Source organism: Semicossyphus pulcher, unplaced genomic scaffold (assembly GCF_022749685.1).
Source record: "Semicossyphus pulcher isolate SPU_LCO1_2020_fin unplaced genomic scaffold, fSemPul1.0.p SCAF_12, whole genome shotgun sequence".
Classification (NCBI taxonomy): Eukaryota; Metazoa; Chordata; class Actinopteri; order Labriformes; family Labridae; genus Semicossyphus; species Semicossyphus pulcher.
In genome coordinates this window covers 10343412-10358942 of record NW_027211626.1, presented here as the reverse complement: position 1 = coordinate 10358942, position 15531 = coordinate 10343412, and the positions used below count along the sequence as shown (strand labels likewise).

At 41.6% G+C, this 15531-nt stretch overlaps 1 protein-coding gene across 4 annotated transcripts in view; it reads right to left on the bottom strand.

Annotated features, from left to right (window-relative positions):
* The window catches only part of sh3pxd2ab (SH3 and PX domains 2Ab), a 61188-nt gene that overhangs the window by 19597 nt on the left and 26060 nt on the right, over window positions 1–15531 (bottom strand). For 3 of the 4 annotated variants that reach the window (XM_069658201.1, XM_069658202.1, XM_069658203.1), the window contains 2 exons: window positions 13008–13039; window positions 3289–3417 (listed from right to left, as the gene is read on the bottom strand). In XM_069658201.1, the coding sequence (XP_069514302.1) occupies window positions 3289–3417; window positions 13008–13039 (161 nt within the window). Of the gene's footprint in view, window positions 1–3288; window positions 3937–13007; window positions 13040–15531 lie in introns of those variants that run through there. The other variant, XM_069658204.1, reaches the window with a different exon arrangement.

The following is a 15531-nucleotide window of genomic DNA, read 5'->3' as shown; positions in this document are numbered from 1 at the left end:
GAAAAAGAGCTATTCTATAGAGCAAAGACTGTCGTCTTAGTAAGCGACCCTTCAGGTTTTTCCTGAAATTTCCCCTTAGTTCACCCTGCGCAGGCTAGCTGGGTGGAGCAGAAAAGATACAGCACACATGGGTGGTGTCAGGGGGTCTTGGGGGAGCCGGTGGGCCCAGCGGATGTAAGCTTGATAGACGCTGATCGAGACTTGGAAAGGGGACAAGTTAAACCCTCATTGGTCCACAGAGAGAGATTTTCTACGCAGACTGGGCACAGCACGCCTAACGCTGCCCTTGAGGAGCAGGCGGCTACGGTAAGTACAATATTTCCAGAAGTGGCTGCAAATTATTTTCCCCCTTCCTACATACTGCTTCATTAAAGGGCAAAGTTTAAACCACTGCATACACATTTGATACACATTTGCACTGACCGACAAGGTTGCTAGCTTAGCTTTGGTCAATGTCCATCCAATATAGTGTAAACTGAGGAGGCATCCTGGAGGATCCATTAAGCCATTATAATGAACCAACCTCTCTGAACCACTAACTTTGGCAGGAAATGTCTTTTTCCATTTTCTCCATGAGTTTCTCTCCCTGCACTACTCTCTCTCTCCTCCTGAGCCAGCATCTCCCCCCGGGTATACTCTTATTAAAAAGACAAATAAAATAGCTGCAGAGGGAGTGAGGACAACATTAATAAATATATAAAACAAACTTTAGTTTTTCCAACAACACTGGATTGTAACTTTTCTAGCATTTTCATTTAGACAATGCCTTGCATTTGTGTTCTAAGGGTCTAAGTCAGTGTTTTAACTCAATACTACGACACTATATCAAGCAGTCATTGATCGATTGATTGGTGATTTTCCACATCCTGCACTTACTTTAAACCCAACAAACCAGAAACCAATATAAACTACTGTACTCACAGACATAAAGGCCACGAAACAGACTGTAACGTCAAGCTAGTGCAATGGAAAGTAGCGCTGCGGCTCGAGACAGCAGGCTGGAAAAGTGGAGAAAGCTGAGCTCGCTTATAGGTCTGACCTAGATTCACTGCCCTGTCAAAGGCATATATTATCTAATCCAAGGTAAGGGAAAGCTGAAAACTGCAGCGGGAAGCAGTCACAGCCACAGTCTATGGTACAGTAAGTTTAACAGCGGGACTTCAGTAGAAGGAATGGCAAATAAAACACAGAGCTGGAGTTTCCATTTCTAGATCTGTCACTGTTACACTCTCAAAACCTTTATGAGGAAAAACAACACAATGCTCTTACAAAATGAGATGCTAATATGACAGATATTTTCCACTCAGTGCATCCAAATGTTCTGCAGGAGACCCCATGCTGGTTTTAAATGTCTTTAAATGAAAAGAATGCCACTATAGCTGGAGGCTCAATAAAAACCCATACAGCCCTTTTATCATTACAAATGTAATAGAAACCTTTTAGTACATCTAACTCAGCACTTTCACTACTTAGCTTTGTAATACACAGATCAAACTGTCAGAAACCATTAAAGGGTGTGTACTTATCCTGCAAGCGAATGGATGCTAAATCAAATGAGCTCTGAAATCTTCTCAGCACACACCTGGTCTTGTTAGTATTGGCAGCGGGATACGGAGTGATGTCATCCTGCCAAATGGAGCAGATTTAGCCGACTTCCATTGCAGGACGTGTTGAGTTTTCAGTTAAATGCAAGCTGTGCTGCTGGAAACAGTCTCCGAAGCATGATGTAGCGGGGGAGAATTTATTTACTTCAGATCTCTGTGAAATTGTCCGTCAGTGTATAATAAAACTGTCAAATCGCCTTAAGATGTGTTTCAAGAAGCCTGGAGTCGACGGCGTTGCTTTTGAAACTCGTGACAAATTGAACCAACCCAGAGAAGAATGAATGAGCTTAACCGAGCGAGGCAGCAAAATATGGCCTGAAGATGAAACAAAGCAATTCTTTTATGGAAAATAAGCTACAGCAATAACACAGAAGCCTGGAAATCATAAATCTGCAATAAGACTATTGAATTTCCCAAGTTTAACATTCTGCATAGAAAACTTTGCACAGTGGTCAGCTAAAACACAGAAGTAAAAAGGGGCCTCCGCTTAAAAGCACAGGACCATGCTGTGGAAGTTCACGGAGGAAGGCTCTCATAGAAGGCCCCCCGATAAAAGGACTTCAAGGTGTTGGAGTATCCGCCTCGCTACGGCTCCCCATCGAGTTAAAATCCTACTGGAGCAGGGAGTGAAAACAAATACATGAACCCAAAGGCAGGACACGTGACACTTCAAAGCGATCCCGCTCCACAGACCCTCTTCCTTGAGGCCAGTGTGGCACGGCGTTTCACTCACACCCACCGTGAAACCCAAGTCCAACTGCCTTCCTGGTCAACTGCTTCCTGCTCCATCTTCCATTCCCCCGTCCTCCCGTTGGAGAACACATGAGTCCCATTACCGTTTTACTGTCTCAGCATGCCACTGAAGCCGAACGTCAGAGCCTGTTACTGGGCCTTTACCTCTCTGACCACCTCTTAAGCTCTGAATGACAAATTCCCTTCAAAATAAAAGCGATTCGGGCAGGTGCTTGCATTTGTGTGTTGGTGATAGTTGGCAGTTTTAGTTTATTTAACCTTGAAACATGATAATACTTTGAATATTTAAAGACATGTAACTACACTTTAAGCACCTTTTCTGGAGTTCTATCTGACCTGTATTCATTTTACTGCATTCAAAACAGATATACTTTAATTGTATTTCAGTTAATTCATACACATTTGTTGAAAATTTAGGCAATTTTCTGTCCTCTTCTGCCTACAGTAGATGCGAATTCAGCACATTCCTTGGTATCACGAGTTTGTGCTGAATGTTAGCATGCGATTGAATCAAATATAAGCTAAAACACATTCACGGCCCTGTTTGCTAGCTCTTTCCAGAGGTTAAACAGCTGACTAAGGACTCTCTGCAGCTGGCATTTGTAAATCCGGCATGTCTTGCTGGCTTTCCATTAAAGTGAGGTGGAATAATTAATACGAGTCTGGAAGACATTCCTCTTGCTAGAGGCAACATTCTGGCCCGCAGCCTAAACCAACAGTGGGAAAAAACAGGGCTGACTGTGGGCCAAAGCGAGCCTCCAGATGGGGCTAACTAACAGCTAGCAAGGACAAAGGAGGTGAGAGGGTTTGGGGAAAGGGCAGCATGTTTTAGGGACTATGTGTTTGCATGTGACATACATTACATACAACATGCATGCTGCATACTTCCTGCTCAACATGTCTTTGTTGTGCATTTGTTTAGATTACTCACCACTCTCGCTCTTTTCAATGACGTCGACCACCTCGCCCGCTTGGAGGCTGATTTCTGCAGGCTCTTGTTTCTCGTAGCTGGCCACCACCACGTACTGTTCCAGGAGCATGGGATCCGAGGCATCCAGACCTGGAGTTGATGGGAAAAAACATGCTGTCAGCCAGCTGCCAGCCATAGGTCCCCGAGAACGACTGCCGGGCACTCGTTGTGCCATAGGCCACTTTGTCTGTAGAGCTCAGCCAATCACAATATTCACAGGGCTCAGTGCATCTTCCTGAGAGTCTAGCCATAGAGCTGCATCCCCCTCCAGCCCAACAACGAGGGCAATGGAGATCCTGAAAGTGTAGGAAAATAATGTCCCTCCGAAAAGTGAAGGATCAAGAAGCCAAGTGCAGAAAATCCATTCTGTGTTACTGAAGAGGCCTCATCCTTTTTGTCCAACAAAACTTGGACTAGGTCAGCAAATAGACGCAGGCACATGAACTTAGCGGAAAGAGGAGAAAGAAGAAGGAGCTGTTGCAGTGACAGAGAAGTGAGCTAAAGCCAGCTGAGGACAGGACAGTAGAGTGGGAGAAAGAAATGGTTTCCCTTGGAAAATAAACCATCTGCTAAAAAGCCTCCTTCTCCTCAGTTGGGGCTGGAGCTTGAGGAAGAGTAGGGGGGTTGTGTACGCCAATCATAAGAGTCGGCACTAGAGGCCTTAAATAGAACCAGATGAAGGGGCTGGAGCTGTGCTCAGAGGGATGGCCCTATGTCTCCATGAAACACTAGAGCTCTGACTGCAGCGTGCAGCCCAGCCAATGGAAATCCTCCGTTCTGAACTTCACTGAGTTAACCATGTAAACACCAGCAGTGACTTAGTTTTTACGCATTTTGTGCCTGCTTTCATAACTTCTTCATATCCACTACTTTACCAGTGTTTGGTTTAATTTAAGTAGGAGAAATTTCTACTAAGGAAACAGATGATTTAATTTAATTAAGTATAAAGTGACTACAGTACCCGGTATAACAAACATCTACAACATCTGCCCATCTGAGGCCTTAACTGTGAAAAACCTTTAAAACAAGCATAGCTGACGAACTGAAGCAGATCTAACAAGCGTCAGCTGGACACCGAACACAACTCCAGCTAACATGCAGTTCACACATTAACAAGAGCTTCTGCTGACCATTGAGGTCAAAGCTCCTAACAGAAGGAAAATACAGTCTGCACACTTCTTAAGATTATATTTGTTTATCCTGCGGCTACAACAGATCAACTGTGTACTTTTGTGGTGTGTTTGAACAACAGCGTAAGAAACATATAGCGATTATAAACTGCTCTGCTCTGTTATCGAAAAATGGAGAAAGTCATTGATGGTTCAAATAAAGAAATGTATCTGGAAAGAGGAAGTCGGTTTTATCCAGAGGATGGAAAATAAGAAAAAGAGATGGAAGTTTTGGGGCTTAGATAAGGACTGACTGAGACAACTTGGATTAAGCTGTCATTTCTCCAAAGAGCTGACCTGGCGACACCGCTTCAGACTAAAGATTAACATTACTCTATTGGGATAATACTTTTGCATTCAACTCGGGAACTTAATTTTAAAATGTCAAGGAGCTCATAACTTATGAAGATGAACTCAGCACCATTAGCATCTCAAGTGTTCAAACTGCCAAAGAGTCTGACACTGGATTACTGTGGTTGGGCTGCGGGTTTATGAAGCTTCACGTTATTTGTGCAAGATGTTTTGTCAGACCACAGAGTTGGGTGCAGAGAGACTGGAAAGAATGTATTATTTAAATTCTGGGTACTGCCTTCCTGTTCTTCAAAGTCTAATGTGACACCAATTAGTTTAGGAACAGCATCGATATTTGTTTTGACACTATTCTTGGAAACTTGTGGTTCAGTGGTTTGTTTTAACTCACAGATCAATTAATGCTGATCACTTGTAGTGTTGGCTAAACAAGGAAAGAAGATGACTCATTACATTTGTTGTTGTAACTTTGGATCCATTTTTAACAATGATGAAAGGGAAAACTTAGTGTGTAATTTATGTAGTTAATTTGTTGAGTACGTATTGATTAAGTCAGCAATTTCACTTCTTTTTAGGGTACGTATCTTAATAGGCGAGTTTCTAATTTTTTTTTTTGATCATTTTTTGGGCTTTTTACGTCTTTATTTTTTAGAGAGAGGACAGTGGATAGTGGTGGAAATGGGGGAAGAGAGAGTGGGGATGACAGTGAGTTGAACCCGGGGCTGCCGCATCGAGGCCTGGCCTCTGTATATGGTCGCCGATTTCACTGCTAAGCTAAACTGGTGCCCAAAAGTGTAGAAACTTTTAAATCAAATTTGCAACCCACTCCTACTGATTATTCAACAGCAGTTTAGCTACCCTCACTTATTCTGTATCAGTTATTTCCCTCTATTCGCAGGAAAACTTGACCAAGAGATGATAATTGATGACCTATCTGGGGCCCAATTTCAATTAAAATGCCATCATGGATATTGTACAACACTTGTCGACAATATAATTTGAAGGCAGATGGGCATAAAAGTCAAGATCTCATTAAACCATCATTTATGTCAAAGGATGTAAATGGAGGTTTCACAAACTCATATTTAACTACTGCTGCGCGTGAACAGTGTATCTTAGACCTGAGCTGAGTGAGTAAAGACTTTGTCAGCAAAGCAAATATAGCCCCTGAAAAACAAAAGCAAATATTTCAGCCTCATTCAGGAAATGAAATGTTTTGCAACAGCAGGAAGACAGAGCCAGAACAAGGAGAACATGTGTGAGAAAAATCCTGTGAAACAGCCGTGGAAAGGATGGGACTAATTTAAAATGAACAATGAGTATAAAATGAGCTATATAAATTATACAAATCAAGGCTTCAGTGAAATTCATCTGGAGAGTAAAGTTAAAGAAGGCTACTTCAATCAGTCACTACCTGACAAATGGTTATTTCACATGGCATACTAGTTTCATTTCCTATCAGGGGCAGCCTTCTGCCGTAGCCAGGGGGGTAAGTGGAAAGTTTATGAATAACTACACTAATTACAAAATATATTTTAAAAAGTAATTCATCAAAAGCAAGTTTATACCCACAAACAGAGCCAGCTTAAGAAAAGTGCAAGAAAATCAGCAAGCTAGCGCAAAAGCTGAAACATGGCTAATGGATGATATTGATAGTTAAAACGAAAGGGTTTCGATAGCTTAAGCAATGACTAAATGGTTGAAATGGGTAGTTAAACGTAAATGGTCAAAATAGCTCAAATAAATTGATAAATTGTTAGCTAAAAGTTGACGTAGTAACCTAAAAGTAATGGTTAAAACATTGAAATTGTTAGCTAAAAGTAATGGCTAAAACATTGAAACTGTTAGCTAAAAGTAATGGCTAAAGCATTAACATTGTTAGCTAAAAGTAATGGCTAAAAGGTTGAAATTGTTAGCTAAAAGTAATGGCTAAAACGTTAACATCGTTAGCAAAAAGTAATGGCTAAAACATTGAAATTGTTAGCTAAAAGGTTTATATCGTTAGCTAAAAGTAATAGCTAAAACATTGAAATTGTTAGCTGAAAGTAATGGCTAAAACACTAACATTGTTAGCTAAAAGTAATGGCTGTTAAGTCACTATCTATCGCCGAATGAGGTAACACAATGGTGATTGAGCCTTTGACTTTGCAGTATTACAGACTGGGAGTCTGTGGCGACATTCGCGGAAAATAATCACAAGTGGCGTCCAGTTAGTGACGCGTTTTCCATCACCCAGCAGTGGTTGGTCTGGCGGAGCTAAGTGGCTGCATTTCCGGTCAAAGAAAAGATCGATGACTACGGATACAACTTCATAAAGAAGTGAAAATCCATTTATTGCCAAAGGTGCCGCCAAAGAGAACGCAACTGAAATCTTTCAGATTAGACCTTTAAGTAGCGGCTTTATGGTTACAAAAGCTAAATGGTTAAATGGTTAGCTTAAAGTAATAGCTAAATTGTTCAAACAGCTCAAATTTACAATGATGGATTAATTGTATATATGGGTAGTGATGATGAAGAAGTACTGGGATTCATCATTTTTATGTGTGTTACACAGTATATGTAAACACAATGTAGATGTAAAGTTTTTACAGGCTTGAAAAAGAAAAGTATTTGCTTCTTTCCTCAGATAGCCCTGTTTAGCCACTTTCTGTGTTTATGTCTCTCCTCACTCAGATTTATACATGTGCTTCCTGCTCCCGCCCTTGTACTCCCAAATGTCCTTTCTCCATCCAACACCCACCCCCAACCCCACTCACCCATCATCAGCTCCATCCAAAGATGATGACAGTTAGGAACTCTGCAATAATTCATCACCACGAGGAGGAAACCAGGGACTCTAGTCTACCCATTTAAACCAAGGAATTCATCTTCATGATGGATTTTTCATGATTCAGGCATTTTGCTTGATAGCATAGCTGGCACTGGGCTTAATGTCTTGTAGTGCCATATTTTGAACCCTGGGGTAACTTAATGGGAGCAGATTTGACTTGAGAGGAGTAAGATTTGGCAGAGAGCGATGCCTTTGTTTGGCTCATCAGCAGCAGATGTTCAGTTGGATTAGAAAAGGACACTGGACTGCTGTTCAATGTAGTACAGATGTACTCATGTCATTGAATCAGTATGTGGCCCTGGGGGAGAAGGGGCAGACCACAAACAAATAGCACAGAAACTTTCCCTAAATCCTCTTAAGACAGACTTCTTAAAGCTTCTTAAAACTGTTGAATATCTTCATTATGTTCTGCAAATACTGTCAGGATTTTATTTCTGGATAAAAGGGAACATGTTATACAAGCTAACAGAAACCTACAATGTTTACATCGATGTTTGCCTTTGTTTCAACGCTACCTCAAACTGTGTATCATGTAACCTGCTTGCATGTGCGACTTTGTGCACATGCACATGAAACAAGGACCCTCTTGTAAAAACATAGCTACATAGTAACTCCACAGGGTATCTTTAAATTCAGTAGCTACCATAGCGCTGCATGCAGCTGACTGAAAGGTTTCCAAAGAAGTCAGACTTCTAATTAAGCAAGAGGGACTTAAAACCAATCCTACACTTCATCAGGTTTTCCAGTAGTAACTCTGACGGCTTTCACACTTCACAACTAATATGCAAAGGAATATAGAAACTGCATCAAAGAACAACATGACTTATTCATTCGAAATGTTACCAATATTACAAATAAGTAAACATTTATGATCTCATTTGTTACGTAACATTTTTCTGGATTCAACTCGGCATTTTGAGCCAAAAGCTTAAGTTTTGCCTCGAGGGGGGAAGTCCACTGTGACAAATGGTGACTTATCAGAAACAGAGCGGCCAGCTCTACATCTGCTCTATGCTGGAGGAGGGGGCGGAGCTTCCACGGAGCCAAGCTTAAGTAATAACTTCAGGGGGAAGAAACTTATACTGATGTAACAGCTGTATCAATGAAAAAAACACAATATATATGACTTTTAACAACCTGCAGAAGAAAATTTTGCAACTTTTGATTCAAGTTTAACCCAATTTAAGAATCTTTCAGCTTCTTTGAGAGTCATTGTGCATGTGCACGGGGGCTGGAGGGAGGATAGGGGGGCTGTTCATTGAGAAAGAAGCCGCTGAAACAGTGTCCGGTTGTTAGAGTGATTTGGAAGAGCTCATTTGCTTTAATGATTTCCTAAGCCCGTTTAAAATCTTATCCATCTGCAAATACAAACAAACACAGACCTCTTGAGTTGACCCACCCACCACCATCTAACTCATGAACAGATTAACCCTTTTCCTCCCAACAGGCATGCGCACATATACCCACATTCGGCACGTAAACACCCACATGGACCCAACCTCATGCACACATACACACCCTGTTCGCCCCCTGAGACCCGCAGCTCAAATAAAGACAGCAAGTCTGCACACATAAACACACTCCCTCAGTCCATGCGCAACTCTGAAATGGTTTCCACTTGCCACGTAAACCTCCGCTCCTCTCCAGCTGCTTTTCACATGCACTACACCCCTGAGCGCTTAGTTTCTTTTTCTCTCGTACTAGATTTGTAACTGTCTTCTGCTCATCTCCTGTTCTTTTTAAATACAGATTATCACTCATGCTTTGAAGATAATCTGAATCTCATGGACAGCCTAAGCAGCATTTTATCCTACAATCTAAGTTAATTTGAATAATCAGATTGTTTGCTTTTATCTATGAAACCGCTTCCCTTGTCCTTCTCTCTTGTGTGTTCATAGAGAATTATGTATTTCATCATCCTGGAAGTATCCCGCCAAAGACTTTTCCTGAAGGATTTGGTCCAACTTATCTGACAGTGATTTATGCTGAGAAACCCGGTATCAGCAGTTAATCCTGGCAAATCCAATAAATGACTGTGTTTGAACCTCGTGTAGATAGTGGCCGGACTGATATGCAATCCTCGAAAGTGGAAGTCACACTCAAGAGGAGAATATGTAAGATATAAGCCAGAATGTCACTTGTAATGACAAGTATGACAAAGGAAACCCTAAAGTATGTATCACCTCTGGCCTCTCTTACCTTCAGAATGAAGAAATGAAATGCACTAAAGTAAGAGTGAGACAAATAGGATTAAAGATATAATCTTGAAGATTTTCAATATCTGTTATGTCATTTCTATCGTCACAATGGTGATTGAGCCTATGGCCCACTGATGAAAGCCTTTGCATTTGCAGTATTTAGTATTATTAGTGACGTGTTTCCCATCACCCAGCAGTGGTTGGTCTGCCAGAGAGGGTAGGCGGAGCTAAGCGGCTACTTTTCCGGTCTCTGCAAGTGTTGTGAGCAAGTGGCAACCTCCGGCCAATGCGGAAGTGCATAAAACTGCTGTTCCTCAAGTGGCCACTTGAGGCTGGCTCCAGAAAACAAGAAATAACATTACAGCAGATGGGAAAGTGCCAATTTTTACAGCAGAAATACAGCCTGGTACAAAAAATGCTTTTGTTATAAATAGCTGATTTTATTGTTCAAGATAACTGTAGGGGGGGTGAATTTTTTTTATAACACACCGTTTTAATTATATTAAGCCTTAAATTAAAGGGGCCTGCTCTCTTTGATTGACAGGTGGATCCTGCTGGCTGTCTGCCAGACGTCAACACAGACACACAGTCACTGAGTTTAACTTCACCTGTTTGTGTTGTGAGATTTAGAGGGACAAATAATCTGTCTCTGTGGGATTTAAGGAACTTTCTGGCCATGCAAGAAGTCTGAGCGCCAGCTTTTTTGTGAGTTAAATCCTTGTGTTATTGTATTGATATGTTTTTAGCACTAAGTAGCAGGTATACTGTGCTCGCTATAGCTGGCTTGTTAGCCTGTTCAGTGTTTATCAATCATGTTTTTACTTAATCATCTTGCTCTCACGGGGCGAGCGAGCAGCGAGTCCGCTTCTTCTATAGTCTGATAACTAAACACCGGCAGTCAGTCACCGTCGCAGAACGGAAAAGAGTCTCCTCCTGGCAAAGTCAAACCAGCTCATTCATTCTTTATACAGTCAATGGCTAATAATCGCTAGCTACACTGAGAAGCATTTAGCCTAGCTTCTCAGTCATAGCCAGCTGATTCATGCGGCCCGAACATAGGCCTCACCCATAGGCTTCAGCTCGCGCACGCACCGCCTCTTTGCCTGCCTCTGGATTAGCTGGCTCGGGCATTTCCAATATGGCGACCGCCAGCGGCGGCGCAATTCAGGCATCAAAACACTGGGTGACGTCACTGTGACCACGTCCATTAGTTGTACAGTCTATGCTTGCGAGTAAACAGTAATCTACTATGGCTGAACAAACAAAAAAAAGATTGATGACTACAGATACAACTTGAAAAAGAAAAAGAAAATTCGACGCTCAGATGAAGGCACGCAGTCGGCCGTCAGCGATGAAAATCAAGAGTTACAACCATAACAAAGGGAGCCAATCATAGACGTCTGCTTATCTCGGACGTATGCATACACAATTGCCTTTTATCGCCATAAGGTGGCGCCAAATAGAACGAAACTGAGAACTTATATCTATAGAGATTATATCTATAACAATCACAAACATGCAGACAATGTCATTAAAGATGATGATGAGACCAACCGTGTCTGATCCTCCGATTTCTCCTGCCTGCCAGGTAAACAGAGGTCCTACTCAAACCTCTAACCTCATGCAGTTTTGTGGTGAAGGTCTACATTCTCCTGCTTGGGGCATAGGCTCAGTAAACTCTTATGGGAGACCTGCACCCTGTAATTATGGAAACCATAAGCTGCAGCTACAGCACAAATTCACCACAGACCCACAACACTTTATCTGCTGTCCGGCTGTAAAAGAGAGAGATCAATCTTTCAGCAGCGTTAACCACTAATGTCCGGCATGGGGACCACGGGGGAGGTTTAGAGATCAAATATTGAGGGCTTGTACAGTTTGTGCTACATGTTGATTGGGAAACGTAGATCATCATAAGTACTGGACATAAAATGGGTTATTATTGTTTTCATTGGTAGACTTGATCCCATGGAATGATTTATTAAAAGCATAAATATAAGAACGTCTTATAGCCGATAACATATTTAACATCAATCCACTCAGGTTTAAAACAGCTGACGATGGCAGCAGGCACTATATGAGAAATTTTCCAGGCAGCTGATGTGAATATAGCTGGAATTCATTCTAATATCTTGCACAGACTGAATTTCAGCTACTCCAACACACAGCTGAAATAAGACAACTTTCCATTTCGCTATGTAGCTGGAATTCCAGTTACGTAAACCCTCAATACCATGGAACGCATAATGAAATTAAGTTGGGGTCTTATTTCGTGTGCAGCTAACTCGGGTACAGCTTTTGGCCCACAGAAAATGAACTTATGGGTCATTTGTTGCACAGCTATGTCATACGTAACTGTAACAGATTGCACGAAGGATGGTCACAGCAGCTTTGCATCCGATTGCAGCGCCGAGGTGTCATTTAGTAATGCATGTGGGTATTCTGAGACTGCACGCACACGCAAACACACAACACTTGCACAGCTGTTCACTGAACCCCTCTCGTACTTTTCCTGCTGCCTCCTACGCCTGTATCCCCCATGCTCAGCTGAGTCATTCCGTCTTCCTGTCTTCCTCGCGCTCTCACACATACATGAATATAAATTTGACAGCGGACGCTGGCAGAGGAAAGACAGAACACAGAGGTACAAACGCCTGGTTGAGCACCGCTTTCTGAACTTCTTCAACGTAATACAGGAACATTTTGTCTTACAGGATTTTGCTTTGTAGTCCTATAAGATTGCCTTACACACAATGGACAGTTTACAATGGATCGAAATCAATGCAGCGTACATAGATATAGTATTATCGCTTTTGTTCCGACACTTATTTTCATTCACAATGTCTCACTGCTCTTGGTGATGCTTTGAAATTGTATTTTTTGTTGTCCACACAATAGTTTAAAACCAAAAGATATTCAATCTGCTGCGATATGGGATAAAGAAAAGCAGCAAATCCACTTGTTTGAGAGTCTGAAACCAATTGTGCTTGAACAATAATCCAATATGTTTATCAAAAGAACACCTGTGACATCAGTTGAGGCAATTTATGAAATTATGTAACACATTATGCAGCCACAAAAGACTTCAAAGCCTTCAAGACATGGTATAAAATCAATGATGAAAACAACAAAGATTCTATAGATCTTACAGACGGAGTTAAAAATGTTTCTTACCTGATTTACGTTTGCCGGAGCCGCCACAGTCTCTGGAAAAGAAGCAACACCAGAGAAACATGGTGAGTATGAGTGTGTTCGCAAGAGGGGTCCAAGCATTAATACCATCGGATCAATCCAGTAACTGGTTACAGCTTGAATCTCTGCTTGGGACCATCCAAAATACAGTTGGCACACGAGTACCAGCCAAACCCTCGTTGAGAATGCACCCCGAACTTGACCCACTACCAAAGGGAGGGAGGGAGACAGGGTGGGATACAACACACGGGTGTGGAAGTGTGTCAAGGACAGTGCTGAGGAAAATCCCCACATCTTTTGGCAAATAAGTGTGTTCAAATGGAAGTAATGGTGCCATGCAGCTGCCAAACACATCAGCATTTATTTACTCTACAACAGTATCATTTCCTCTTGCTGAGTCCCATTCATGTTTAGATGTGAAAGCGTGTCTGTTTCAAAGCCTGGACTGTAACAAAACACTGAACGGATGAGTGTCAATGAGCCCGCTCATCAGGGTCACAGAGCTGCTATGTGCCATTGACTGTACGCACCCGTACTGTACACTTTGCCTCTGTTTGGTTAGCAACAGATCATTTGCATGTAATTAAATCTGTTGTCGGATGTGTTCATGCAGAGGAAATATGAAGCTGTGATTTTAATTTGACAGAAATTAAAGCGAAACAAAACAAGTAACAATCAATGGTACGATGAACACATGATTAATAAATTTAAATTCATTTATTAAAGTGTTGTCAGTTCAATTTCAGTGCTCACGCTTCATTTACTGTAGGTACATAAATGATGATGCTCCAGGAATAACTTAAAGGAGCAATTCGCCACTGGAAAACGCCACTGTCAGTCAAAGCTGGTGTTCTCTGTAATCGATAGAAGCAATGATATTTGAAATTGGCGCCATAGCTGTGGATAAAGTTGTACAGACAGCTCGTGGTTTCACTCATTCTACAGTCCTACAACTCCCAGCGTGCACTGCGCCCCTCCCTCTGAAAGGAACACTGAAGAGAAATACTACCATTTCCAGTCAAGGACGTTGATCACTGCAGACAACGGCTCAGAGCGGTACAGAATCCGAAATACGACGAGAATATAAACTGGTGGATTGTCTAAATAATCTTCAGGTCTGCAGTCTACATTTCCAACCTGACGATTTTGAACGAGACATGACATCGGAGGAGGGCGTCCTAGATTGAGGAAGTGTAGTTTAGCGAGCCCCCCGGCCTCCACCAGATGATGCTTTTTACGTAGTCTGGCAGAGGTTTTCCAGGGCCCATTGGAGAAGTGGATAGCGCCCTCCAAAGGCACAGAGCCAAATTCCATTTTTTTCTACCATAATGGCATTAGCTCCCTATGATAGCTTGATAGGACTGAGGTTGAAAATTGGCAAACCGGCCCTTTAATCACGTTTGGTTACAATTTAAAACAACATTTCTGAGTCTGTGTCTGCATGCAAATGCATGTGTTGTAGCCTGTTGCACATTTCAGGAGGTGCTGGCTGACTGCATGTCGTCATCTTGTTAACTGAGCTGTACAGAAAAAGAGGGCGAGAGAGACACGCTGAGGAGAGGCTGAGGTTTGACGCAGATGGGAACAGACACCTGGCTCTCGGGAGAGGCCAGCAGCAGGATTGGAGCCGTAGTTGGTTATGGATATGAGTACATGTTTGCATAAACCTTGGCCAACATTCGCCAGGTTACAGCCTGGTCATCTACTCTCCTTTTTATGCTGATTAGGAAAGTATATTTTTTTGTGCAATTTTTTATTATCTTTAAAACTATAGCAAAAATAAGATGTTTGTCATTAATATTGACTTTAAAAGACAATAAAAATGTATAATGACATTGACACTATAAAGTCAAGATTACTCAGCGTCTGGCAGGCGTCTTCATTTTGCTCAAAAAGAGCAACAATTCTTGCTTAATCAAAACATTTTTTCACAATAACTGTATTCCTTTGTTACTTAGGATAAAGTCATTTTTGGCGCACGGTTTCTCCGATTCCAGATGCTTTAACAAAAACGAGCTATGAGCATTTCCAATCACAGATGGACTAACTTACAGCTCCGTTCAGCTTAATTAAAAACATGATTGATAGATATACTAACTTAATGTTGAACTAAAACACTAAATTCAACTGTGAATACACGATTAAATTGGATTGTGACTGACTTGAAACAATGTTTATATTGGATCTTCACGTAATGTTCTCACTGTGGGAAAACCATTTAAAAGCTAATATGAATTTTATAACTTTCTATATGATATGAAGGGCAGCAAATACAATAAGTATAGCCTAAACAGATGGCGTGCAGAGTGCCACTGGAGACAACGTTAAACTCACAGAATATGTGCAGTTTAAGGTGCTAGGAATCAAAACATTGCACACATCATATATGCTGTAAATAGCTCACAGAAAGTAAAGCGAGCAGGGTGAATTCTTTAGGTAATGTAGCATAAACGTACCGATACATTACAGCGCGTTTATGCTAATAGTTACGCTCATTATGTTCACA